The sequence below is a fragment of the Gopherus flavomarginatus genome, chromosome 1 (assembly GCF_025201925.1).
Source record: "Gopherus flavomarginatus isolate rGopFla2 chromosome 1, rGopFla2.mat.asm, whole genome shotgun sequence".
NCBI lineage: Eukaryota > Metazoa > Chordata > Testudines > Testudinidae > Gopherus > Gopherus flavomarginatus.
This window is the reverse complement of record NC_066617.1, coordinates 4,528,747-4,554,893: the sequence shown is the minus strand read 5'-3', so window position 1 is coordinate 4,554,893 and position 26,147 is coordinate 4,528,747. Positions and strand designations below refer to the sequence as shown.

Genomic DNA, 26,147 nt, shown 5'->3' with positions numbered 1-26,147 from the left:
AGTCTTTTGTCACACAATAGCACTCCCATTGAGAGTCATACCAGCACTATATGAATGCAAATAAAGTGGTTTTTCAGGTTTACTTGACATTGAAGATTAGCTAAAGGCACTGTTGCTAGGCAGACTTCAGGAGGCAACAGAGAACCTGCAGTTCAGAAGATAAACACCGGAGGGCACCCCAACACAAGAAAACAGGAACCATGTCTACCAAGACAACAATGGAGGCTGAGGAACAAATCAAAGAAGCTGAACACAGGCGAGAGATGGAAAAACACAAACAGCAACTGGAAATAAAACAAAAAGAGATGGAGATGAAAGAAAGAGAAGAACAGATCAAAGAGGCAGCCTACCAAAGAGAACAGGCAGCCTACCAAAGAGGCAGGCAGCCAGAAAACAAAGACCTTAGACACTCAATTCCCTCCACCCAAAGTTGAAAAAATCCGGTTTCCTGATTGGTCCTCTGGTCAGGTGCTTCAGGTGAAAGAGACATTAACCCTTAGCTATCTGTTTATGACACACGTAATTCCTGTGGAGAGTATTATCCTCATGTTTAAGAAAACATAATGAAAGTGGATCACAACATGAGCTATTTTTTGTAATTATTGATACTTAGATCCAAAAACACAAACATTTTTTAACAGGACATGTTACAAACCTTGTCTTGTAAAACAGCATAACAGGGATTAACCTTGAGCTCAGCCTTCGGTGGGATGCGTCAGAAGTATTGGGTTGTATTTCTGTTTCTGCAACTGACCTATATGTGACATTCACCTCAACAAGCCTCTTTTTCTAGGCCTATCAAACAGGGAGGGTAAGGATGCTAAGGCTGGAAATTCTTCAGAATATTTATACATTGTTGTGGGGATTAGACACTTCTGCATTGAGTAACAGAGTCATTCTAAAAAAAATAGAGGCCAAAGTCTTTAGTATCACAAAAGCCACACAATTTGGGGCTGCTTCAGTTTCATTCAAATAGAGTTCTGCATTTGGTATTTTTCAAAAGACTTTTATTGGAAAATGGTGCTCACTAGGTATAAATCAGCACGGTTAAGTCAACTTCAAAGAGCTTCAAGTGGTTCCTTAAAATCAAAGGAAGATACTTCTTCCTTGCACATGGGACCCTCTCTTGAGGACACAGTTTACACTTTAAACAAAACTGCTGTCCTTCACTCTCCGCCATCCCTGGACTTGACTCATGAGCAAATCTGCTGGAGGAAGCTCTTTGAGACAACATTGGTGACCCAACTGGAGGTCCAGTGTTAAGCCAAGATGTACTCACCACAGGGTGAAATTCACCCCCGCACAGAGGATCATTGCAAAGGCCTATGCTCCATTCAAGTCCCTCATGAGACCTAGTTATAAGTTCAATGTGTAACAAAAGTTGTCTATAGGCATCGTACCATCTCCTGTGTCAAAGGGTGAGTTTCAGATATTAAGGTCTGACAGGAAATACACTGGAGGCAAGGAATGATTCCCATTAACTTCAAAGGGAAATGGATCTGACCCACTGGTGATGGAGCTGGTAAGAATGCAGAAAAGTGGCTCCCTCCTTCCTAGCAGGTTTACAATGAACTGCCTAATTCCCCTAAGCACGACCAGTATGAATTGAAAGGACCAACCTGGATTCCTTTCATCAGGGCTTGTTGTGCTACTGACGCCACTCAGAAGCACCTTGACATTTATTCTCATTGTAGCTCTAATAAAGTCAGTGGAATGACAAAAGGAATGCAGTTGTCCCATACAATTTTAAGATGAAAGAAAGATGAAGCGTGCAACCTGCACTTCACGCCCTCTGAGGCTGCCATTAGCCCAATCATTGCAACCCCTGAGAAAAACATCTCCACCTAAAGGAGGATGTAGCAAGACAATCAAGCTTGTTTGGTAACTAATGAGAACTTCCTCCACAAATGACATCACAGATGCTCCAGGCAGTCCTAGACTGAATAAAAGCACACAAGAATCAGCACTCTTCTAAACACTTCTTCAGACTTCGTCTCCTCGGTCAATTAGGTAAGTCCATTTGGAATCAATTTCTTTCTAACCCCAGAGATGTGGCGGTAGGGTCCATTTCTATTTAGGACTGAATCTTGCACTTACTGGCTGTGATTTTTATGAGGGATCAGGGTTCTCTTCCATAATTGTCTTGTGCAGTTAATCAGTAGCAGGTGTTACAGGATTCTCGATTTGAAGCTGCTCGGGGAATTTAGGAGCAGCATATTCCATTGGGAAACATAATTCCAAATAACTGGAAATAGAATTAGGACGTTTAAATCTTCTCAGTTACTTTAGGAAGTCCCTTAGCCATTTTTCATTTGGTTGGATAAGGAAGGAACTTGTTCAGGACAGTCCAGGAAGGGCCTATTTAGTGATTTTCTCCTTCATGCTGATGCTGCTGTTACTCCTCACTATTGGAGACAATAGGATGCATGAAGCTGACGAGTGGTATGATCCAATTCAACAATTCCTATGTTCTTCTGAGCAGAAATACCCATTGAGGGTGCTTCTCCTCGGATGGTGTAATTTAGTGTCGCTCCGTGGAAGCCAGAGGACCTGAAGCCATTTTACCCCAGCAGAGGAGCTTGTCCTTAGTGATTTCTTTGCAGAAAAGCTAAGTCTCTGTTTCTCTATTAGCAATTATTCATGACTCCCACAGTTTGAGAGGAGTAGCCGTGTTAATCTGTATCAGCAAAAACAACGAGAAGTCCTTCTGGTACCTTAGAGACTAACAAATTGATTTGGGCATCAGCTTCTTTGGGCTAAAACCCACTTCATCAGATGCATATAGTGGAAAAAACAGAGACAGGTATCTTTTCATGTGCTTTTATACCTGCCTCTGTGTTTTTCACTCCATGCATCTGATGAAGTGGGTTGTAGCCCACAAAAGCTTATGCCCAAGCCAATTTCTTAGACTCTCAGGTGCCACAAGGACTCCTCGTTGTTTTTCCCAAGGTTTGGAAACTCAAAGAACAACGCCGGGAATCCAGACTCAACTGGTTTGCATGCAGAGGTGAAATCCTCAAACGAAAGGATGCAATTACCATGATCCCGATCAGGTTCTCTTTGAGAAATGTCCAAAATGGACACAGAATCCCTGGTGTCCAGTGTAGAAATCGTGACCCTTATTCCAGTCGATGTTTTTTTATACAAAGTCCTTGAGAGGGGCTCAAAGGGTCCTGTTGGGAGGGAAGTTTAGTGCAAGTGGGCAAGAGGCATAGAAAGAGGATACAGGAAGAAATACATAGCCACGGACATAGGGACTAAGGCCACTTCTCCTCTCTCTCTCGGGCCCCTATTGGCTGCAATAGTAACCAAGCTTTCAAGCCTTTCTTCCACCGGCACTTATGAACATAAGAACGGCTGTACCGGGTCAGACCAAAGGTCCATCTAGCCCAGTATCCTGTCTACCGACAGTGGCAAATGCCAGGTGCCCCGGAGGGAGTGAACCTAACAGGCAAGGATCAAGTGATCTCTCTCCGGCCATCCATCTCCACCCTCTGACAAACAGAGGCTAGGGACACCATTCCTTACCCATCCTGGCTAATAGCCATTAATGGATTTAACCTCCATGAATTGATCCAGTTCTCTTTTAAACGTCGGTATAGTCCAGCCTTCACAACCTCCTCTGGCAAGGAGTTCCACAAGTTGACGTGCATTGCATGAAGAAGAACTTCCTTTCATTTGTTTTAAACCTGCTGCCCATTAATTTCATTTGATGATCCCTAGTTTTTGTATTATGAAAATAAGTAAATAACTTTTCCTTATCCACTTTCCCCACACCACTCATGATTTTATACACGTATCAGAGGGGTAGCCGTGTTAGTCTGGATCTGTAAAAGCAGCAAAGAATCCTGTGGCACCTTATAGACTAACAGACGTTTTGGAGCATGAGCTTTCGTGGGTGAATACCCACTTCTTCAGATGCATGAGCTCATGCATCTGAAGAAGTGGGTATTCACCCACGAAAGCTCATGCTCCAAAACATCTGTTAGTTTATAAGGCGCCACAGGATTCTTTGCTGATTTTATACACCTCTATCATATCCCCCCTTAGTCTCCTCTGTTCCAAACTGAAGAGTCCTAGCCTCTTTAATCTCTCCTTATGTGGGACCCTTTCCAAACCCCTTATCATTTTAGTTGCCCTTTACTGAACCTTTTCTAATGCCATTATATCTTTTCTCAGATGAGGAGACCACATCTGTACGTAGTATTCGAGATGTGGGCATACCATTGATTTCTTTAAGAGCAATAACATCTTCTCCTTCTTATTCTCTATCCCCTTTTTAATGATTCCTAACATCCTCTTTGCACTTGTACAGTCTTTTGACTCTAGTCCCTGTTGTGCGTTTCAGGTTTACCTCCATCCCAGAAAGATGATTTCATCCAGCCTGTGCTATCCAGAATGCGGGGTGGCCCGGCCCTGGCCGGTCACTGGTGCCGCCAACCAGCCATGCGTTAGGCAGTGCCCTGACTCCAGAGTGGTGATCCAGCCCTCACCGGTTGTTGTGACCCTTCCAGGACCAATTCTCAGCAGTTACCCTCAACACAGTGCAGTGGGAACTGAAGGAGCACCTGTGGTCGGACCCGGTTACGGAGGCTCATTCGGTTGGGGGGGCTATGGAGGCCTTTACGGAGGATCGTACGGTTTAGGCGGATATGGTGGTTACGGAGGATTGTACGGTTTAGGCGGATATGGTGGTTACGGCAGCCGTTATGGTTATGGGGGATTAGGCTGTTATGGGGGACTAGGTGGTTACCTGGGTGGTTATGGTTACGGAGGACTAGGTGGTTCTGGGGTATCTTGCCATAGGTACCTCAGTGGAAGCTGTGGGCCATGCTAATGCCAGCAGCAACATCCGTGGAAGAAGGAAGGAATTGAACAGCCAGATACATCTTCAACCCTGAGCTTTTGGGCATGGCTTTCAGAAGTGCTGGGCAAACAGGGCTCCAGCTGAACTCAGTGGAGCTGTGTGTGCTCAGCACCTTGGGCTCACAGCCGTGCTGCATTTCTAATCTTACGCTTTAGGACTCTTTCTGCCAAGGCTTTCCCACCCGTGTGCTGATTCTCGCTTTCACATGTGGACTCATTCTGAATTACACTTTGGCTTTTTACACCAACCCTGCCTGGTGAAGGCAACGGGGGCATAGAGATAGGCATGATTTTCGTTTACTGTCATTTTAAGTCCCTTGAGAGTGAGAAAAAAAGACCTTCCTGTCAAGGAGAATTAGGTCCTATATGTTCTATCCTTTCCATCACTATGTACCTCTACTGACTTGCTTTGACCTTTGCTGCGGCAGACGTCTGATGGAGAAGCTGCGTAGTCTCTGGTTCTCTTTGGCTTTGTCTCATTTCCCACCGACTGGGGTAAAGCAATACACTTAAAAGGGTTATAAAAGGGACTTGTTTGTCAATCTCTGCAGCTGCACCAACACAAAGAGAACATTGGGTCTGAACTACATCCCACTGAGACCTGTGATCGGTCGTGGATCTCCTTGAAACACTTGATATACATTCTTTCTGCTCTGTAGTATTTCTTCCTGTAACTGTGTACTGCCGATTTCATTTGCATTAAAAATTCTGCTGCATCATAATATCAGTCTTTTAGTTCTCTTTGTTCCTCCCTACTTGTTTAAAAATCGTATCAGATGAAATTCATCCTTGTGCAGAAGGCAGCACGAGATACTTCTCAAGCTGCACCTTTTCTAAGCAATGGAGTGAGAGGAACCATTGAAGTGGTTCATAGCGTTATGAGGGCTGTGTGTACAATGGCGGAGTTCCTCTTTGCATTCCCTGTTTTAGCAAAGAGTCTTTTCCTGCAGAGACCAGACAGATGTGGGGTCAGCGTTCACAGAGCCAGAGGTGCTGTCTGTCTTGTCTGTGGAGTCAGTTGTAGTATTCGATGGATGGGGCTCTCTCATGCTCAGCTCCTCGTACCCATCTGGCCAGGCCACGGGGAGCCTGGGACTCCACTGGCAGCCGGTGCATTCCCAACCTACCTTCTCTAGGGTGGGCTCGCTCTGAAGTGAAGTGGTGCAGTAGGTAGGGGGAGAGAGAGACGGGATTTTCAAAAGGAAACCAAAAAAATTGTTCAGAGAGACTTTGAATTCTAATGCACAATTTGGCGGCATCTAATCCCAGGAAAAAAATCTACTATGAAAATAATACAGCTCTGTGCAGCCACAAAACTTTAGGGAGACTTTAATCAAAGTCCTTTGATTTCAGGAAGCCTCTGATCATAGAGCATAGTATCACTATTAGGTCTGGTTTATGTGGAGGTGAACAAGCCCATTGAGGGAAAGGTCACACAGGAAGCAAGTGGGACAGTCAGCAATAAAACTAGTCACGGTGATTACTCACCCTGTGCTCACCACTGCTCCTGATCTCCATTGGACAGTTCCCATTCAAGGCTCCCAAATATTCAACTGCTGCGTCAGTGAATCAGGAGAATGATCGCAGGAATGTAGCTGGCCCAGAAAGTTTGCAGAGGAAAGAGAGCTGCAGGGTGTAATGTGCTCCTCACCCCATGTGCAGTTAGAATCATAGAGTTATAGAATATGATGGTTGGAAGAGACCTCAGGAGCTCCTCTAATTAGGAACAAACTAATCATCAAAAACACAGAGGAAAAAAATTCCATGAATAGGCGGAGTTGTCAAAGTTTGGTTTGTAACTGATTGGGCCTTCAGGAACAAATGGCCTCTCAAGTCCTCCAGCAGCCTAAAAAACTCTCTAAAAATGTATCAGAGGGGTAGCCGTGTTAGTCTGGATCTGTAAAAGGGAACAGAGAGTCCTGGGGCACTTTAAAGACTAAGTGAGGTATTGGAGCATAAGCTTTCGTGGGTGAATACTTACACGTCAGATGCATCTGACAAAGTGGATATTCACCCATGAAAGCTTGTGCTCCAAGATATCAGTTAGTCTTTAAGGTGCCACAGGACTCTGTTACTGTCTAAAAAGAGATGGTTACTCACCTTTGTAACTGTTGTTCTTCTAGAGGTGCTGCCCATATCCATTCCAATTAGGAGTGTGCGCGCCGTGTGCATGATCGTCGGAAGATTTTTACCCTAGCAGGACTCGGTGGGTCGGCTGAGGCGCCCCCTGGAGTGGCGCCCTTATGGCACCGGATAGATGCCCCTGCCAACCCGGTGCCCACTCAGTTCCTTCTTGCCGACCACTCCGACCGTGGGGAAGGAGGGCGGGTTTGGAATGGATATGAGCAACACATCTCGAAGAACAACAGTTACAAAGGTGAGTAACCATCTTTTCTTCTTCAAGTGCTTGCTCATAGCGTTTTCAATTAGGTGACTCCCAAGCCTTGCCTAGGCAGTGGGGTCGGAGAAAGATGTCGTGGAGCGCAGGACCACTGAACCAAATACAGCATAAACCCTGGACTGCTGCGCTATCACATAGTAGGAAGGGAAGGTATGGACTGAAGAGCAAGCTGCCACCCTACAGATCTCCTATAAAGGCACATGAGCCAGGAAAGTGCAGGACAAAGCTTGAGGCCAAGTTGAATGGGCAGTAACGTGCGTAGTTGGGGCGCCAGTCAAGTCATAGCGTGCCCGGATACATGATGTAATCCAGGATGAGATAAGCTGCGTGAAGACTGGGAGGCCCTTCATCCTGTCTGCCACCACCACAAACAGCTGGGTTGTCTTTCTGAAAGGTTTAGTTCGCTCGATGTAAAAGGCGAGGGCCCTTCGAACATCTGGGGAGTGCAGCTGTTGTTCCCGTCGAGAAGTGTGCGGCTTCGGATAGAATACCGGAGGGAAGATGTCTTGACATGGAAGGCAGACACCATGTTAGGAAGGAAAGCGAGGTGTGGTTGCAGCTGTACCTTGTCCTTATGAAACACCGTATACGGTGAGTCTGAAGTGAGGGCTCGATGCTCGACACAGGTCTCGCCGAGGTAATAGTAACAAGGAAAGCTATTTTCCAGGAAAGGTAGAGAAGCAAGCAGGTGGTCATTGGCTTGAACGCAGCACCCGTGAGTCTGGATAGGACCAGATTGAGGTCCCACGTAGGGGCCGGATGCTGAACGTGCGCGTACAGATGTTCTAATCCCTTGAGGAACCTGCTGACCATAGGATTGGAGAAGACCAAGCGCCCATTTTCGCCCGAGTGGAAGGCCAAAATCGCTGCTAGGTGTACTCTGATGGATGAAACTGCTAGACTCTGCTATTGCAAGGACAAGAGATAGTCTAAGATGGTAGGTACTGACGCCTCCAGAGGGGCAGTATTGCTCAGAGCGCACCAGCAGGAGAAGCACTTCCATTTGGCCAGATACGTGGTCCTAGTAGAGGGCTTTCTGCTCCCCAAGAGAACGTGCTGCACTGAGCAGGAGCAACGGAGCTCAGACTGAGTTAGCCATGCAGCATCCATGGTGTGAGATGGAGGGATTGTAGGTCTGGACGACACAGTTGGCCGTGCTCCTGGGTGATCAGGTCCAGCCACAGCGGAAGAGGAATTGGTGTGGTCACCGACAGGTTGAGGAGTGTGGTGTACCAATGCTGCCTGGGCCACGCCGGGGCAATTAGTATCAAGCTGTCCTTGTCCTTTCACAATTTGAGAAGGACCTTGGGGACTAATGGGAATGGAGGAACGGTGTAACACAGATGATCCTTCTATGGTATCAGGAAGGCGTCCAACAGAGAGCGCTGGGAGCGCCCCTGGAGACAGCAGGACACCTGGCACTTCCGATTCTCGCGAGAGGCCGAGAAGTCAATGTGGGGAAATCCCCCCCACTCCTGGAAAACAGAATGGATAACATCCGGGCGAATCAACCGCTCATGATCCTGGAAGGATCTGCTGAGGCTATCTGCCAAGGTGTTGTGGATGCCTGGGAGAAACGACGCCACCGGGTGGATTGAGTGAGATATGCAGAACTCCCACAATTTGATGGCCTCCTGACAGAGGGAAGACGATCGCACTCCCCCTTGCTTGTTGGTGTAAAACAGGGCATTGTGTTGTCTGTGAAGACTGCGACACCACGGCCCTGGAGGTGCTTGCGGAAAACCTTACATGCCAGGGGAACTGTGCTCACTGCCTGTACGTTGATGTGTATGGTTTTTTCTCATGAGGACCAAAGGCCTTGTGTATGAAGGCTCTTCAGGTGAGCGCCCCAGCCCAGAGATGACGCCTCCGTGGTCAGGACCAGGGACGGCTGTGGTGCATGGAATGGCACTCCCCCGCATACTAAGCTGGGGTTCAGCCACCAAGCCAGAGACCATAAAACCTGTGGCGGTACGGTCAGCACTGCGTCCAAATCGTGCCGCCCTGAATGGTAGACGGATTCAAGCCAGGCCTGGGGAGGACAGAAGCCTAGTCTGGCATGTTTGCTCACAAAGGTGCACACCGCCATGTGGCCCAGAAGACCGAAACACATGCTAGCTGTGGATGTCGGGGAGCTCTGGAGGCTGAGGAGAATGGCTGCCATGGCCTGGAAGCGGTCTTGTGGAAGGCTCGCATGGGGGAGATTTGAATCCAGGACAGCTCCGATGAAGTCTATTCTTTGGGTCGGCTGCAAAGTGGACTTTTTGGCATTGAGCAGCAGGCCCAGGTGTCCAAACTGGCTCATGGTGAACCAACAAGAGATTGCACCGGGAGCGCACAGAAAACACATTCTTTCTGCTCTGTAGTCTTTCTTCCTCTAACTGTGTACTGCCAATTTCATTTGCATTAAAATCTCTGCTTCATCATAATATTGGTCTTCTGGTTCTCTTTGTTCCTCTGTACTTGTTTAAAAATCGCACTGAATGAAATTCATCCCTGTATGGGTGGCAGCATCAGGTACTTCTCAAGTTGCACCTTTTCAACACCCTGGAGTGGTAGGAGCCATTGAAGTGGTCCACCGTCAGAGTGTTTGTGAGTCTTTGCAGAATAGTGATCTGGATTTTGGGAAGGAAAAGACAAGCGTGCACCAATTGGCTTGATTAATGCAAGGTTAACTCAAGCCGCAACTCCTTGAATAGCAGAGCAATGTTCAGGACAGGATGACTTTGCTTTTAGAGTACTTTGAAAGTTTGGCTCTTCATGAGAAAGGTCTTCTCAACCTGAACTCCGCATCCTACCCTTCCTATTCAATGGAGCCTGCCTTCCCAGCCTTTGAGTATTTCATCGGGGATTATTCATACAGACCAATGCTGGGAAAACTTTGCTAATCTGGACATTAGTGATGGGTACTTTATAAGATGGAAAATATCATATTGCCTCAAGAGAAATCCATGACTATGCCCACATCTTGAATGCTGCATGCAGATGTAGTCGCCCCATCTCAACAAAGTAGTAGGGGTATGGAACGGCTTTCCTATGAGGAGATATTAATAAGACTGGTCTTTTCACCTTGGAAGAAAGATGACGAAGAGGCAATATGAAAGAGATCTATAAAATCATGACTGGTGTGGAGAAAATAAATAAGGAAGTCTTATTTACTCCACCTCATAACTCAAGAGCTAGGAGGTCACCAAATGTAATTGATAGGCAGCAGATTTAAAACAAAAAGAAAGAAGTCTTTCTTCCCACAACTCTCAGTCAACTTGTGGAACTCTTTGCCAGAGGATGTTGTGAAGACCAAGACTATAATAGGGTTCAAAAAAAGACCCTACATAAATTCAAGGAGGATAGGTCCTTCAATGGCTATTAGCCAGGATAAACAGGAATGGTATCCCTAGTCTCTGTTTGCCAGAACCTGGGCAAGGGAGAAAGGGGATGGATCACTTTCTGATTACCAGTTCTGTTCATTCCCTCTGAAGCACCTGGCATTGGCCATTGTTGGAAGACAGGATTCTGGGCTAGATGGACCTTTGTTTTGACTCAGTATACCTTTTCTGATGTGCTTAATTTCTTCTCTGCAGCCCTCAGCCAAAACCAATTCTCGTTTCCATTCCTATCGCTCTGTCAGGGGCTAAGGATGAATGTTCAAACCAATGTATCTCTGGCATGTCATTTTGTTGAACATTTTGAAAAATAAATGCTGTAAGAGAGACTCTGCAGAAACTGATTTATAGAACGACCAGTCCTTTTTCAGAATAGTTCTCCTTTTTTGAGGATGTTCTAATCTTCTGCTCTTCTGGGACCTCCAGTGAAATGTAGCCCTTAGAATCCATCTAGAAAGCCCTCTTTTATGACGGTCTAGCCGGAGGTGTAAATTGAACCAGGTCAGCTCCTTGACACCAATGTTATACTCACTTTGCAATGCTGGAGATGAGCTGGGAAGATCGAGGGCAATGGGACAGAAATAGTTCAGCTTCATATTGGGAGTTTGGATTTCATTGCACCAGCACAACTCAATTCAATTAATCTTCTAAGTCTCTACCCACATGTGTTCATCAACTAGTCAGCAGCAATGTCCTCTCCTTGGTCAAATGACATGACCTACAGTTGATTTCAGAAGGATATACAAATACAGCTGGCTTCATCTGTTCTGCCCATAGAGATAAATTACACTACAACGGAGCAAATAAAGAAGGGATCAGTTTGAAGATTCCTAGAAGCTAATAAGATGATAAGTAATAGTCAGCATGGATTTATCAAGAACAAATTGTTTCAAAAAAACTAAGAGCTCATTTGACAGGGTAACAAGCCTTGTGGATAGGGGACGTGGTAGATGTAGATGTGGTATATCTTAGTTTTAATAAGCTTTTGATACTTTCTTGCCTAACTTTCTGATGAATACACTAGCAAAATGCAATGTAGATTGAGCTACTAAAAGGTGGTGCATAACTGGTTGGTAAACCATTGCCAGAGAGTTGTTATCAGAGGTCCACAGTCAAGGGTATAGCAAAATAGGTCCCACAAGGATCAGTTCTGGGTTCGATTCTGTTCAATATCTTACTCAGTGATTTAGATGATACCAGAGAGAGTACAGTCCTAGAGTTTGCGGATGATCCCAAGATGGGAGGGGTCGCAGGTGTTGTGGAGATTAGGATTAAAATCCAAACTGAGCTGGAGAAACTGGAGAAATGATGTGAAGTAAATAGGAGAAAATTCAATCACAAGAAATGCAGACTACTCCACTTAGGAAGAAAGAATCAGTTTCACACATACCAAATGGGAAAAATGACTGCCTGGGAAGAAGCAATGAGTTTAAATTGCAGTAAGGGCAATTTAGGTTGGACATTAGGAAAAACTTGCCAACTGGCAGAGCAGCTAAGCGGTGGAAGAAATTGCCTAGGAAAGTAGTGGAATCTCCATCATGGGAGATTTTTAAGAGCAGGTTAGACAAGCACCAGTCATGGATGATCTGGATAATACTTAGTCGTGCCTTGAGGGCAGGGGACTGGACTAGAAGACCTCTTGAGGTTCCTTCCAGTCCTACACTTCTATGATTCTTCTATCCAAGTCCCTTTTTGAACCATGACTTCATATTGCAGGAACAGCAGATAAAAAGATTACATGTCCCACCACATATTTCTTTAACATTTTGGGGGGTTCCCATTCCCAGAAGATGAAGCTACTCCACCAATCAGTGTTTTGATCTGACTACACAAAAGGAAAAATGTATCCAGATCAGCCTACCATGTTCTGGACATGATAAAATAGTCAGGTGTGAGGGGAGATTTAGCCATCTGGCTCTAGGTTTGGTTTATAAACAATCCAACTCTACTCTTCTAGATCAGACTATTCCTACAGAAGAACATAGGCATTGCTACAGAAGACCAGGCCTCTCTCCCACAGTGGGCAGTCCTAGGGCTTCACAGGGAGGTGCAAGAAACCCATTAGAACACAGGTGTGGGATCACCTGTCCATCTAATAACTTTTTCACTAATTCTATCATGCCTTTCATTTCATGGAGCTTCCTTCTCCCAAACCTGCTTAGAATAACATGGCCCATGGTTTCCATTAAGGTACCAATGGCCCCATGGCTATCCACCCCTAACTCTATATTCCCCCACCACCACAGAGTCTAGTAAGGTACGAAGGCACATCAGCCAGGTTTATTGTCAATCGAAGCACAATGATAGTTCCCTCTAGTTTTTTACTCCACAGGACATACTACAAGTATGTGCCCCCCGGCAATGGACTCAGCTCAGTCGGTGGCGGGACTTTCCACTGCCCCCTCAGCCGGACAAAGACACCGCCCCAGGGATGCATTCTTATACGCAGGTACAAACAAGCTACCCATCACTCCTGACGTATGAGGTGCAACCCCTCTCCGTAGCAAGGTACAACCCCTCTATGTATTAAGGTGCCGCCTCTCACCTTGTATATGTTGGCTCGAAGAAAAGAACTCTAGCCATCATATTACTCTTTTGCCCCTGTCATTGGGATGGGTTAGTCTGTTCCTTGTTATCTGTGTGACTGTACAAGTATGCGAATGTTCTGCTATCTGGTGTCCAGTACCTTTCAGCTATGTCTCTTTCTGCAGCATCAGCCCTTTCCTTGGCAGCTTGTGTGAGCAGGGCCTGCCTCTGACTCACAGCTTCACTTTGCTTTCTGTTAGCAAAGTCTTGACCATTACTTTAGTTCAGGCCTCAGGCCTCAAACCGGGCCTCTGATACCAAGGTTTCTATCTCAGGGTCTCCTCTTTCTAGAGCTGCATTTGGGGCCATGCCCCAAACTGAGCAACAGGGCCTTAGAAGGTGGCCAGGGAAGCCAGGAGCAAACAGTCACTCTCTGTTTGCAGAGGGAGAAGGGCCTGTCTGCAAGGAGTCAGAGACAAAGTACCTGAGTGAAGCAGGGTTGAGGAGCTGGGGAGCTCTAGCCTGGAAAGCTCCAGGCTGCGTCCTAGCAGAGGCCAAGGGGTCCTGGGGGTTGCAGAGGGCAGCCCAGGGTAGGCCAAGGCAGCAGGTCCAGACCCACCCTTGCCAGTGATGAGTGGCTGATACTGCAGTCTGCCCCAGGCCGTGGGGCTAGACAATGACTGGCAGTAGCTGTCTATTGAGGCAAGGTGGGGATAGTGGGTGAGGGTTCCCCGGGGAGGGGAGACCCTAAGACTGGGGGGTTACTGCCAGGGGGCAGCACCCCAGGCAAAAGGGCACCGGGTCCAGGGAGGGACACAGGGGGCAGAGGATAGGAAGATCACTGGCCTGCAGAGGGCGCTCTGGAGCTGGAAAGAGCTAATTCCCGAGGACAACTAGCGGGAAGCGCCGCAGGCGTGAGCCTGCAGGTCTACATCGCCCTTTAGCCTGTGGCGCTCCAGGCACGTGCTTGCTCTGCTTGTGCCTGGAGCCAGCCCGGCTAAACACCACCTGCTTAGAAAGTCACCAACACTAACTGATGACTGAACAAAAGTGGTGGGTTTTTTACTCAAAACAAACCACCACATCCTCCCCTGGTGTAAATCTACATTGTTCCCCGGGCTTCATTAGAGATACACTAATTTAGACGGAAGGAAGATCTGCCCCTAGAATTACTTCAGCACATGAGAGTGTAGCAATTGCCAGGCTGGAAGAGACAAGTGGCCCATCAAATCCAGTATCCTGTCTTACTGAGTATCACTTACCAGCTGCTTCAGAAGGTAGCAGAAGAACAAGGAAATCATCCTTTATGGAGGATATTTAGACAATTTTGTCTGAAAACCTCAATTAAAAATTGGGGGGAGGGGGGAGATTTTTCACACTTATCGAAGGGACTTGAATGCCAAAGTTCCTACTCACATTATTAGGCTCTAGTGTCCCAACTCCATGTCTTCCTCTGAAAATCCAAGTCCTGTCAAGGTACCTTCCCCACTCTGAACTTTAGGGTACAGACGGGGGGACCCACTTGAAAAACATTTAGGTTAGGCCACTTGGAGCCCTACCTTCCCCAGATATCACCCCAAGTCCCTCTATCCCTTTTCCTGGGCAGGCTTGAGAATAATCCCCCAAACTGCTACACCCGCTTTCCTGGGGAGGCTGGAGAATAATCTCCTCACCAATTGCTACAGGTGAACACAGACCCAAACCCTTGGCTCTTAAAAGAATGAAAAATCAATCAGGTTCTTCAAAGAAGAATTTTAATAAAAGAAAAGGTAAAAGAATCCCCTCTGTAAAATCGGGACGGTAAGTACTTTACAGAATAACAAAAGACTCAAGAAGACACAGGAGCTCCCCTCTAGGCAAAGCCTTAAAGTTACAAAACCCGGCATAAACCTCCCTCTTACACAAAGGAAAGCACAAGCCAAAAGAAAAGTAAACTAACGCATTTCCTTGCTAAATAATGATTGTGTGCTTCCTTGATGTGCCCAACAAGCACAGAGAACAGACAGATAATGCCTCTCCTGTCCCCCGCCCCAAGATTTGAAAGTATCTTGTCCCCTTATTGATCCTTTTGGTCAGCTGTCGGCCAGGTTACCTGAGCTTCTTAACCCTTTTCTACAGGTAAAAGAGGAATTAACCCCTTACAGGGGAAAGAGGGATTTTATGCTACCCTTAGCTATATCTTTCTGAGACGCCCCTCCGCCCCCAAATCATAGACAGTGCTGGACAGCCTGCTTCACACCAGCTGTGATTTCTTCCTGGAACTCTAGGAGAAAACAGAATTAACAAGACACATGCACCTTTAGATAGACTACTGATTCGGTAAAAACTAACAATATTGTCCACATTTCAAGGACGATTTGAACCAGTGGATGGTGGGAAACTTTCATGGGAGAGTGCATCAGCCACTTTGTTAGAAGCTCCCAGAATGTGTTGTATTTCAAAATTTAAATTTTGGAGAGTTAAACTCCACCGAAGAAGTTTTTGGTTAGTGTCCTTGATGGTGTGAAGCCACTTTAGCACAGCATGGTCGGTTAGTAGTTGGAAACGCCGTCCCCGTACATATGGGTGTAGATTTTTCAGCACGTACACAATGGCGTACCATTCCTTTTCACTGACTGACCAGTGGCTTTCCCTCTCAGAGAGTTTCTTGCTGAGAAAGACGACAGGATGGAATTCCTGATCCAGACCTTCCTGCATTAAAACTGCTCCCACACCAAGCTCGGACACATCTGTGATTACTCGGAAAGATTTGTTAAAGTCTGGGTCCCTTAGCACAGGACCTGACATGGGTGTCGCTTTGAGCTGGTTAAAGGCCTTTTGACACTTTTTAGTCCACTGAACTGCATTTGTCTGGTTTTTTTTGGTTAGGTCTGTCAAGGGGGCGGCGATCTGGCTGTAGTGCGGTACAAATTGCCTGTAATATCCGGCCACGCCTAGGAAGGATTGGACCTGTTTCTTTGACTTTGGGACAGGTGACTTTTGGAGAGCATCCACTTTGGCCTGTAGGGGGTTGATAGTTCCTTGACCCACGTGGTGTCCAAGGTACGTCACTCTGTTTAGGCCTATTTGACACTTTTTAGCCTTAAGAGTTAGTCCTGCCTCCCTTATGCGCTCAAAGACTTTTTGTAGCTGCTCCAGGTGTTCTGCCCATGAATTGTAAAAAATGGCCACATCATCAGGGTGGGCAACTGCAGATTTTCCCAATCCCACTAAGAGATCATCTACAAGTTTCTGGAAGGTGGCGGGTGCATTTTGCAGCCCGAAAGGGAGCACATTAAATTCATACAGCCCTGCATATGTGAGGAAGGCTGACCTTTCCTTGGTGGGTTCATCTAGCGGTACTTGCCGGTACCCCTCGGTTAAGTCTAAGGTAGAGATGAACTGAGCACGTGCCAGTTTCTCCAATAGCTCATCTGTGTGTGGCATTGGGTAGTTGTCTGGGCAAGTTGCAGCATTTAGCTTACGGTAGTCCATGCAAAAGCGTATCTTCCCATCTGGTTTGGGAACTAGAACCAATGCAGATGCCCATGAACTGCTAGAGGGGTGGATTACACCCATCTGTAGCATGTCCTGGATCTCCCATTCTGTAGCAGTTTTGGCTAGAAGAGACATCCGGTAAGTTTGGGCTCCAGTTGGGTGAGCATTAGCTGTGTCAATGGAGCGATATGCCCGTTTGGTCCATCCTGCGGCTGCTGAGAACATCGGTGCGACGCTAGTGCACAGGTCCTTCATCTGCTATTGCTGCATACGTCCAAGGGTCATGAAGAGGTTCACCTTTTCCACGCCACTGTCACTTTTTCCTTCGTAGTAGACACTGTCAGGCCACTCAGCGTCATCTCCTCCCTGAGCTGATTGTCATAAACAGATGGTTAAGGGTTAATGTCTCTTTTACCTGTAAAGGGCTAACTAGTTCAGTAAACCTGGAACACCTGACCAGAGGACCAATCAGGAGACAAGATACTTTCACATCTTGGTGGAGGAAAGCCTTTGTTTGTGGGTTTTTTTTGTTTTGTTTTTGCTTTGTTCTCTCTTGGGATTAAGAGAAGTCAGACATGTAACCAATTTCTCCAATCTTCTGAAACAGCCTCTATGTTCAGTTTAGTAAGTACCAGTTAGAAAGGTGGTTTAGTCTTTTGATTGTTTTCTTTATTTACAAATGTGTATTTTGCTGGAAGGATTTTAACTCTGTGTGCTCTACCTTGTATATTATGTTAGGGGGAGAGGGGTCCCTCTCATCTCTATCAGCTAAAAGACCCTGTAATATTTTCCATCTTGATTTTACAGAGATAATTTTTACTTTTTTTCTTTCTTTAATTAAAGGCTTTTTCTTTTGAAGAACCTGATTGTTTTTTTATTCTTGTGTGAGGCCCCAGGGGACGGGGTCTGGACTCACCAGGGAATTGGTGGGGGAAAGGAGAGAAGGGGGGAGGAAAAGCCTGATTTCTCTCTGTGTTAGGATCACTGTCTCTCTCTCAGGGAGAGTCTGGGAGGGGGAGAGAAGCGGGGTGGGAAGGTGAATTTCCTCTCTGTTTTTAGATTCAAGGAGTTTGAATCACAGTGATCTCCCAGTGTAACCCAGGGAGGGGAGAATCTGGGCAGAAGAAAGGGGGGGAATGGTTTATTTCCCTTTGTTTTGAGATCCAAGGAGTTTGGGTCTTGGGGTCCCCAGGGAAGGGTTTGGGGGCCAGAAAGAGTCCCAAAACACGATACTTTTAGGTGGTGACAGCTCTATCATTTCTAAGCTAGTAATTAAGCTTAGAGGGGTTTATGCAGGTACCCCATCTTTTGGACGCTAAGGTTCAGAGTGGGGACTCAGCGTCATCTCCTCCCTGAGCTGTAAACTGGAAAACTTTTAATTCTCTGGAATAAAAGGGCTTTAGAGAATTAACATGGTACACCTTAGGCTTTAGGTTTGAGGTGGGGGATGCTATGAGATAGTTAACAGCTCCCAGGTGCTCTTGTTCCATGAATGGCCCTTCCCATGATTCTTCCATCTTATGGGCCTGGAGCACCTTCAAGACCATTGACCTGCTCCCCTACTTTGAAGGAACGCTCTCTGGCGTGTTTATCATACCAGGCATTTTGCTCTTCCTGAGCGTCCTTTAGGTTTTCTTTAGCAAGGCTAAAGAATTGTGGAGGGTGTTTTGGAGGTCGCTTACAATGTCTAGAATGTTAGTTCCTGGAGAAGGCGTAAACCCCTCCCATTGCTGCTTCACCAGTCGTAATGGCCCCTTAACTTGGTGGCCATACACAAGTTCAAATGGTGAAAACCCTAACCTGGGATGGGGTACATCCCTGTAGGCAAAGACCAACTTCTGCAACACTAGGTTCTAATCATTGGAGTGCTTATTTATGAATTTACATATCATAACCCCCAAAGTTCCATTAAAAATCGCCACCAGGCCATTGGTTTGATGGTGGTAAGGGGTGGCAACCAAATGTTTCACCCCATGAGCTTTCCACAGGTTTTTCATGGTCTGTGCCAGGAAATTAGTTCCCGAATCTGTAAGGATATTGGAGGGCCAAAATACCGTGGCAAAATGTCTGTTAATGCCTGGCATACACTTTTAGCCCTGGTGTTGCATAGAGCTACTGCTTCCAGCCATTGCGTGGCAAAATCCATGGAAGTCAGTATATACAGCTTTTCTTTGGGTGTCTTTTTTGGGAAAGAACTCAGAATATCCACAGCTACTTGCTGAAATGGAGCCTCCATTATGGGGAGTGGCCGGAGAGGGGATTTGACCTGGTCTTGGGGTTTTCCCACTCTTTGGCACACCTCACAAGACATAGGTAGAAATGTCGTTGCCCGTTCCCTCCCGTTGGAAGGACTTCTCCAAACGGTCTTTGGTCCTGTTCATCCCCGCATGGCCACTAGGATGATTGTTGGCTAAACTCAAGAGCTTTACCCAGTACTTAGTTGGAATTACCCACTGTCCACCAGAAAGAGCTCCCTTGTATATAAGTCCTCTTTCTACAACAAACCGGGATCGGTGAGAAGAGCTGAGAGGAGATGGGTTGCTCTGTGCTGCCATACAAGCTCCTTGGAGGCTGACATCTGCTTCCTGCTCAGCCTGGAACTGTTCCCTTCATGCTGGAGACACCAGTTCCTCATTGAATTGTGGACTCATGCTTGGTCCCTCAGGAAGTGTTGTAGAGGATGGGGCTGTTTCCGGTGACTGTGAACCACTCTCCGCTGGCACACTATGCTGTATTTCAGGCTCCTGCTGAGCCTCTTGCATAGGTTTATTTGCTGCTGCCAGTGCAGACTTGCTGGTGCCCTCTGGCATTGGAGTTGTAGACGAGGTTGCAAGCGCTGGATTCAGGGCTGTGAGTAGTTCCGGTGATGGTTGTTCCCCTAGTTCCAGTTTTGGGACTGGCTCTGTCTGGGTACTGCAGCTGGATCCATTACTGCTGTCGCAGACATTGGCATGGGGTCCGGTTCTACCACCTCAGTCTGGGCCTTGGGTAACAAAGGCTGAGCCCTTGTAAAAGGCTCAGGAACGGAGCTAGATGTGAAGGCTTGCTTAGCCTGGCTGCGGGTGACCAATTCCCCCCCTTTTGCTAGCTTCACATGATTGGCCAAGTCTCCCTCAGCAGTGTGGGAATGGGATAATCATCATAGGCTGTGAAAGTCCACATTCCTCACCGGCCCTTGTACTGGACAGGCAACTTGGCTGTAAGCAAGTTTAAAGAATTTCACAGGCAAGGTTGAATTATCACCAAGAGCTCTGGGTTGGTGAATTTGGAGTCCACTAAGGATTGGTGGATAGCTGACACTTGTGCTCCAATAACTTTCTTCCTGTCCACACTCATGGTTTCCCTTCGCTCTGAGGGTACCTGTCAGGCACCTGGGCCTCGGGGCCTTTGGTGTGATTCTGGTGTAATGAACTGCAATCTGTTGGGGTTCTTGGGGCAGTTGACCTTTATACGCCCCAACTCATTACATTTAAAACATTGCCCAGCTGACTGGTCACTGGGGTGAGGTGGGTTGCTGGAGACGGGTGTGGTGGGACGATAAGGGGTTTGGGCTTTTTCTTGGGATGTAGGTGGGGACTTGGGCTGCTCCTGGTGGCAGGCTTTTGTTTCAGGTTGCCCCTTCTGATAGTCGCTCCAACTGCTACTGGTTTTTTTCTTTTCTGCCACCTCCACCCATTTGGTTCCAATCTCCCCCGCCTCAGTTACAGTTTTGGGCTTCCCATCTACGATATACCTTTCTATTTCCTCAGGAACACTCTCTAAGAACTGTTCCATTTGCATTAGGAAAGACAGAGATTTAACGCTTCCTCCTAATATACAGGCATCCCAATTTCTTACAATGTGGCAGGCGTGCTGGGAAAATGCCACATCTGGTTTCCACTTCAGGGCTCTGAACCGCCGATGGGCATGCTTGGGTGTTAGCCCCATTCTAATTCTGGGCTTGTTTTTGAAAAGTTCATAAGTGCTCATGTTTTCCTTGGGCATTTCAGCTGCCACCTCTGCTCAGAGTCCACTGAGCTGTGGCCTCAGTTCCAGCATATACTGGATGGTAGAAATGCTGTACCCAAGGCAGGCCCTTTGGAAATTTTCTAAGAAGGCCTCTGTATCACGGTCTCCCTTGTAGGTGGGGAACTTTCTGGGATGGGAAGCGGTACCTGGAGAAGGATTGCTAGGGTTGTCTGGTATATTCTACTTAGCCCTTGCCCTCTCTAACTCCAGTTCATGCTTCTGGGCCTCGCTCTGGGCCTCCATAGTTCTCTTGTGGGCAGCTTCTTCCCTGGCCATCTGTCTGTCATGTTCTCTTATTCTTTCCTCAGCTTCCAATTTAGCTCATTCTAGCTCCTGTTGGATACTGCCTTTTGCCACCCTAGCGTACGCCGAGAGTTAGAGAGATAAAAAATCTTGCTTGTGAATTCCCCTGCAGGAAGTTAACTACCCTGCCCTCAGGAAGAGGAAAAAAAATCTCCAACTGCTCACAGTTTAAAAAGAATCCCTTTGTTATAAGAGCCTGTCATAAACAGATAGCTAAGGGTTAATGTCTCTTTCACCTGGAAAGGAGTAACCTGAAACACCTGACCAGATGACCAATCAGGAAACAAGACTTTTTCAAATCTGGGTGGAGGGAAGTTTTGGGTGTGAGTCCATTGTTCTTGTCTTCCGTCTGTCCCTCTCGGCTATGAGAAGGATTTTTCTGTCTCCTGGCTTTCTAATCTTCTGTTTCCAAGTTGTGAGTACAAGGATCATAAAACAATAGGGTTTTATTGTTTTTTTCTTTTGTATTTACATGTGTGTAGTTGCTGGAGTGCTTTGAGTTGTATTCTTTTTGAATAAGGCTGTTTATTGATAATTCTTTTAAGCAATTGACCCTGTATTTGTCACCTTAATACAGAGAGACCATTTTTATGTATTTTTTCTTTCTTTTTATATAAAGCTTTCTTTTTAAGACCTGTTGGGGTTTTCTTTAGTGGGGGCTCCAGGGAATTGAGTCTGCAACTCACCAGGGAATTGGTGAGAGGAAGAAGTCAGGGGGAAAAATCTCTGTGTGTTAGATTTACGAGCCTGACTTTGCATTCCCTCTGGGTGAAGGCGGGGGGGTGGAAGAGAGATTAGCTCTCTCGGTGCTTGTGTTTTCCAGGACTGGAGGCAGGGAGGGTGGAGTCTCTCTGTTTAGATTCCCGGAGCTTGCTTCTGTGTATCTCTCCCGGAGCCCAGGGAGGGAACACCTGGAGGGAGGAGGGGGAAGGGAAATGGTTTATTCCCCTTGGTTGTGAGACTCAATGGATTTGGGTCTTGGGGTCCCCCAGGGAAGGTTTTGGGGAGAGCACAGTGAGCTAGGCACTGTATAAATCCTTGGCTGGTGGCAGCGATACCAGGTCCAAGCTGGTAACTAAGCTTGGAGGTTTTCATGCTAACCCCCATATTTTGGACGCTAAGGTCCAAATCTGGGGAAAATGTTATGACAGAGCCTGACACCTCTGTCTCCAGGCAAAGAGAGAGAAAAGATCTCTAGCTGCTCTCAGCTAAACAAAACTCCTCTGTTTGACTTTCAAGCAGCCAAAAGAAAAAAACTATCCTTTTCAAATCCTACTGGGCATTTGGTTCAAAATGATCTCACCATGCTGTCAAATGATTTAAAGAAACATTCAGGGAGGGCCAATTTGAGCTCTACCTTCCCCAAATTTCCCCCCAAACCGCTACACTCCCTTTCCTGGGGAGGCTGGAGAATAATATCCTCACCAATTGCTACAGGTGAACACAGACCCAAACCCTTGGATCTGAAGAATAATGAAAAATCAATCAGGTTCTTCCAAGAAGAATTTTAATTAAAGAAAAGTTAATAGAATTACCTCTGTAAAATCAGGATGGTAAGTACTTTACAGAATAACAAAAGACTCAAGAGCACAGAGGATTTCCCCTCTAGGCAAAACCTTAAAGTTACAAAAACGGGGATAAAAACCTGCCTCTTAGCACAGGGAAATTCACAAGCTCAAAGAAAAGGTAATCTAACACATTTCTTTTCTGCTATTACTTACTATTTCTGCAAGACTAGATGTTTCATTCAGAAATACGTAAGAAGATGTAAATTCCCTGCCTGGTTCCTTAGCTGACTCCCAGAAACACAGACCAGAACCTTCCCCCGCAGATTTGAAAGTACCTTCTCCCCTTCCTGGTCCTTTTGGTCAGGTGTCACTCAGGTTATCTGAGCTTCTTAACGCTTTACAGGGTAAAGAGGGAGAGAATTAGATAAAACTGTTTGAAAATCCCTGAGTCATGAATATTTTAGACTGTTTTTGAAGTTGCTGGAGGACTTGAGAGGCCCTTTGTTCCTGAAGGCCCATTAGTTACAAACCAAACTTTGAGATCTCATCCCATTCATGGAATTTTTTTCCTCTGTGTTTTTGATGATTAGTTTGTTCCTAATTAGAGGAGCTCCTGAGGTCTCTTCTAACCATTATATTCTCTGACTCTATGATTCTAACTGCACATGGGGTGAGGAGCACATTACACCCTGCAGCTCTCTTTCCTCTGAAAACTTTCTGGGCCAGCTACATTCCTGCGATCATTCTCCTGATTTCACTGATGCAGCAGTCAGGTATTTGGGAGCCTTGAATGGGAACTGTCCAATGGAGATCAGGAGCAGTGGTGAGCATAGGGTGAGTAAACACCGTGACTGGTTTTATTGCTGACTGTTCCACTTGCTCCCTGTGTAACCTTCCCCTCAATGGGCTTGTTCACCTTCACATAAACCAGATCTAATAATGATACTATGATCTATGATCAAAGGCTTCCTGAAATCAAAGGACTTTGATTAAAGTCTCCTTCAAGATGTGTGGCTGCACAGAGCTGTATTATTTTCATAGTAGATTTTTTCCTGGGATTAGATGCCCTGAAATTTTGGATTAGAAATCAAAGGTTCTCCAAATACTTTTTTTGGTTTCCCTTTGAAAATTCCATCTCTCTGTCCCTACCTAGTACACCCCTTCAGTTCAGAGCAAGCCCACCCTTTAGAAGGTGGGTTGGGAACTCACCAGCTGCCAGTGGAGTCCCAGGTTCCCCATAGCCTGGCCAGATGGGAGCGGGGGAGCTGAGCATGGGAGAGCGCCATCCATCGGATACTACAACCGACTCCACAGACAAGACAGACAGCACCTCTGGTTCTGCACACGCTGACCCCACATGTGTCTGGTCTCTGCAGGAAAAGACTCTTTGCTAAAACAGGGAATGCAAGGAGGAACTCCACCATTGTACAGACAACCCTCATAATGCTATGAACCACTTCAATGGCTCCTCTCACACCATTGCTTAGAAAAGGTGCAGCTTGAGAAGTATCTTGTGCTGCCTTTTGTACAAGGATGTATTTCATCCGGCACGATTTTTAAACAAGTAGGGAGGAACAAAGAGAACTAAAAGACTGATATTATGATGCAGCAGTATTTTAATGCAAATGAAATCGGCAGTACACAGTTACAGGAAGAAATACTACAGAGCAGAAAGAATTTATATCAAATGTTTCAAGGAGATCCGCGACCGATCACAGGTCTCAGTAGGATATAGTTCAGACCCAATGTTCTTTTTGCATTGATGCAGCTGCAGAGGTTGACAAACAAGTCCCTTTTGTGACCATTTTAAGTATATTGCCTTACCCTAGTCAGTGGGAAATGAGAGAAAGCAAAGGAGAAGCAGAGACTACACAACTTCTCCATCAGACATCTGCTGCAGCAGAGGTCAAAGCAAGTCAGTAGAGGTACATAGTGATGGGAAGGATAGAACATATAGGACCTAATTCTCTTTGACAGCAAGGTCTCTTTTTCTCACTCTCAAGGGACTTCGAGTGATAATAAACGTAAATGATGCCGATCTTCAGGTCCCTATTGCCTTCATCAGGCGGGTTGGTGTAAAAAGCCAGAGTGTAATTCAGAATGAGTGCACAGGTGAAAGCGAGAATCAGCACACAGGTGGGAAAGCCTTGGCAGAAAGAGTCCTAAAGCGTAAGATTAGAAATGCAGCACGGCTGTCAGCCCAAGGTGCTGAGTACACACAGCTCCACGGAGTTCAACTGGAGCCCTGTTTGCCCAGCACTTCTGAAAGCCATGCCCAAAAGATCAGGGGTGAATCTGTATCTTGCTGTTCAATTCCTTCCTTCTTCCACGGATGTTGCTGCTGGCATTAGCATGGCCCACAGCTTCCACTGAGGTACCTATGGCAAGATACCCCAGAACCACATATTCCCCCGTAACCATAATCACCCAGGTAACCACCATGTCCCCAATAACCGTAAGGGCTGCCGTAACCACCATATCCGCCTAAACCGTACCATCCTCCGTAACGGCCTCCATAGCCCACCCAACCGAATGAGCATCCGAAACCGGGTCTGATCGCAGGTGCTCCTACAGCTCCCACTGCACTGTGTTGAGGGAAATTGCTGAGAATTGGTCCTGGATGGGTCACCACAACCGGTGAGGGTCTGATCACCACTTCGGAGTCAGGGCACTGCCTAACGCATGGCTGGTTGCAGGCACCAGTGACTGGCCAGGGCCGGGCTACCCCGCATTCTGGATAGCAGAGGCTGGACAAAGTAATCTTTCTGGGATGGAGGTAAACCTGAAACGCACAACAGGGACTAGAGTCAAAAGAAGGTACAAGTGGAAAGAGGATGTTAGGAATCATTAAAAAGGGGATCCAGAATAAGAAGATGATATTATTGCTCTTAAATAAATCAATGGTATGCCCACATGTCGAATACTGCGTACAGATGTGTTCTTCTCATCTGAGAAAAGATATAGTGACATTAGAAAAGGTTCAGAAAAGGGCAACTTAAATAATAAACATATAGCTAAGGGTTAATGTTCTTTTACCTGTAAAGGGTTAACACAGGGAACCAAACACCTGACCAGAGGACCAATCAGAAAACAAGACTTTTTCAAATCTGGGTAGAGGGAAGTTTTGGGTGTGAGTTCTTTGTTCTTTGTCTTGGGTCTGACCCTCTCATCTCTGAGAGTGATTTTTCTATCTCCAGGCTTTCTAATCTTCTGTTTCCAAGTTGTAAGTACAAGGATAGTAAGACAATAGGTTTATATTGTTTTTTTGTATTTACATGTGTGTAGTTGCTGGAACGTGTTAAATTGTATTCTTTTTGGATAAGGCTGTTTATTCATTTTTTTTTCTTTAAGCAATTGACCCTGTATATTGTCACCTTAATACAGAGACTATATTTTATGTCCTTTTTCATTCTTTTTATATAAAGCTTTCTTTTTAAGACCTGTTGGAGTTTTTCTTTAGTGGGGACTCCGGGGAATTGAGTCTGGAGCTCACCAGGGAATTGGTGGGAGGAAGAAGTGAGGGGGAAAATCTCTTGGTGTTAGATTTACTAAGCCTGACTTTGCATACCCTCTGGGTGAGGGGGGAAGAGAGATTAGCTCTCTCGGAACTTGTATTTCCAGGACTGGAAACAGGGAGGGTAGAATCCCTTTGTTTAGATTCACAGAGCTTGCTTC

At 46.2% G+C, this 26,147-nt stretch overlaps 2 protein-coding genes across 2 annotated transcripts in view; both read left to right on the top strand.

Moving 5' to 3' along the window:
- Positions 1-26,147, top strand: part of LOC127039471 (outer dense fiber protein 3-like) — a 125,662-nt gene that overhangs the window by 75,258 nt on the left and 24,257 nt on the right. The window lies entirely within an intron of this gene.
- LOC127032881 (claw keratin-like) lies at positions 4,370-4,837 on the top strand. Its single transcript, XM_050920477.1, has one exon. It carries the CDS (start codon positions 4,370-4,372, stop codon positions 4,835-4,837), a length of 468 nt encoding a protein of 155 aa, XP_050776434.1.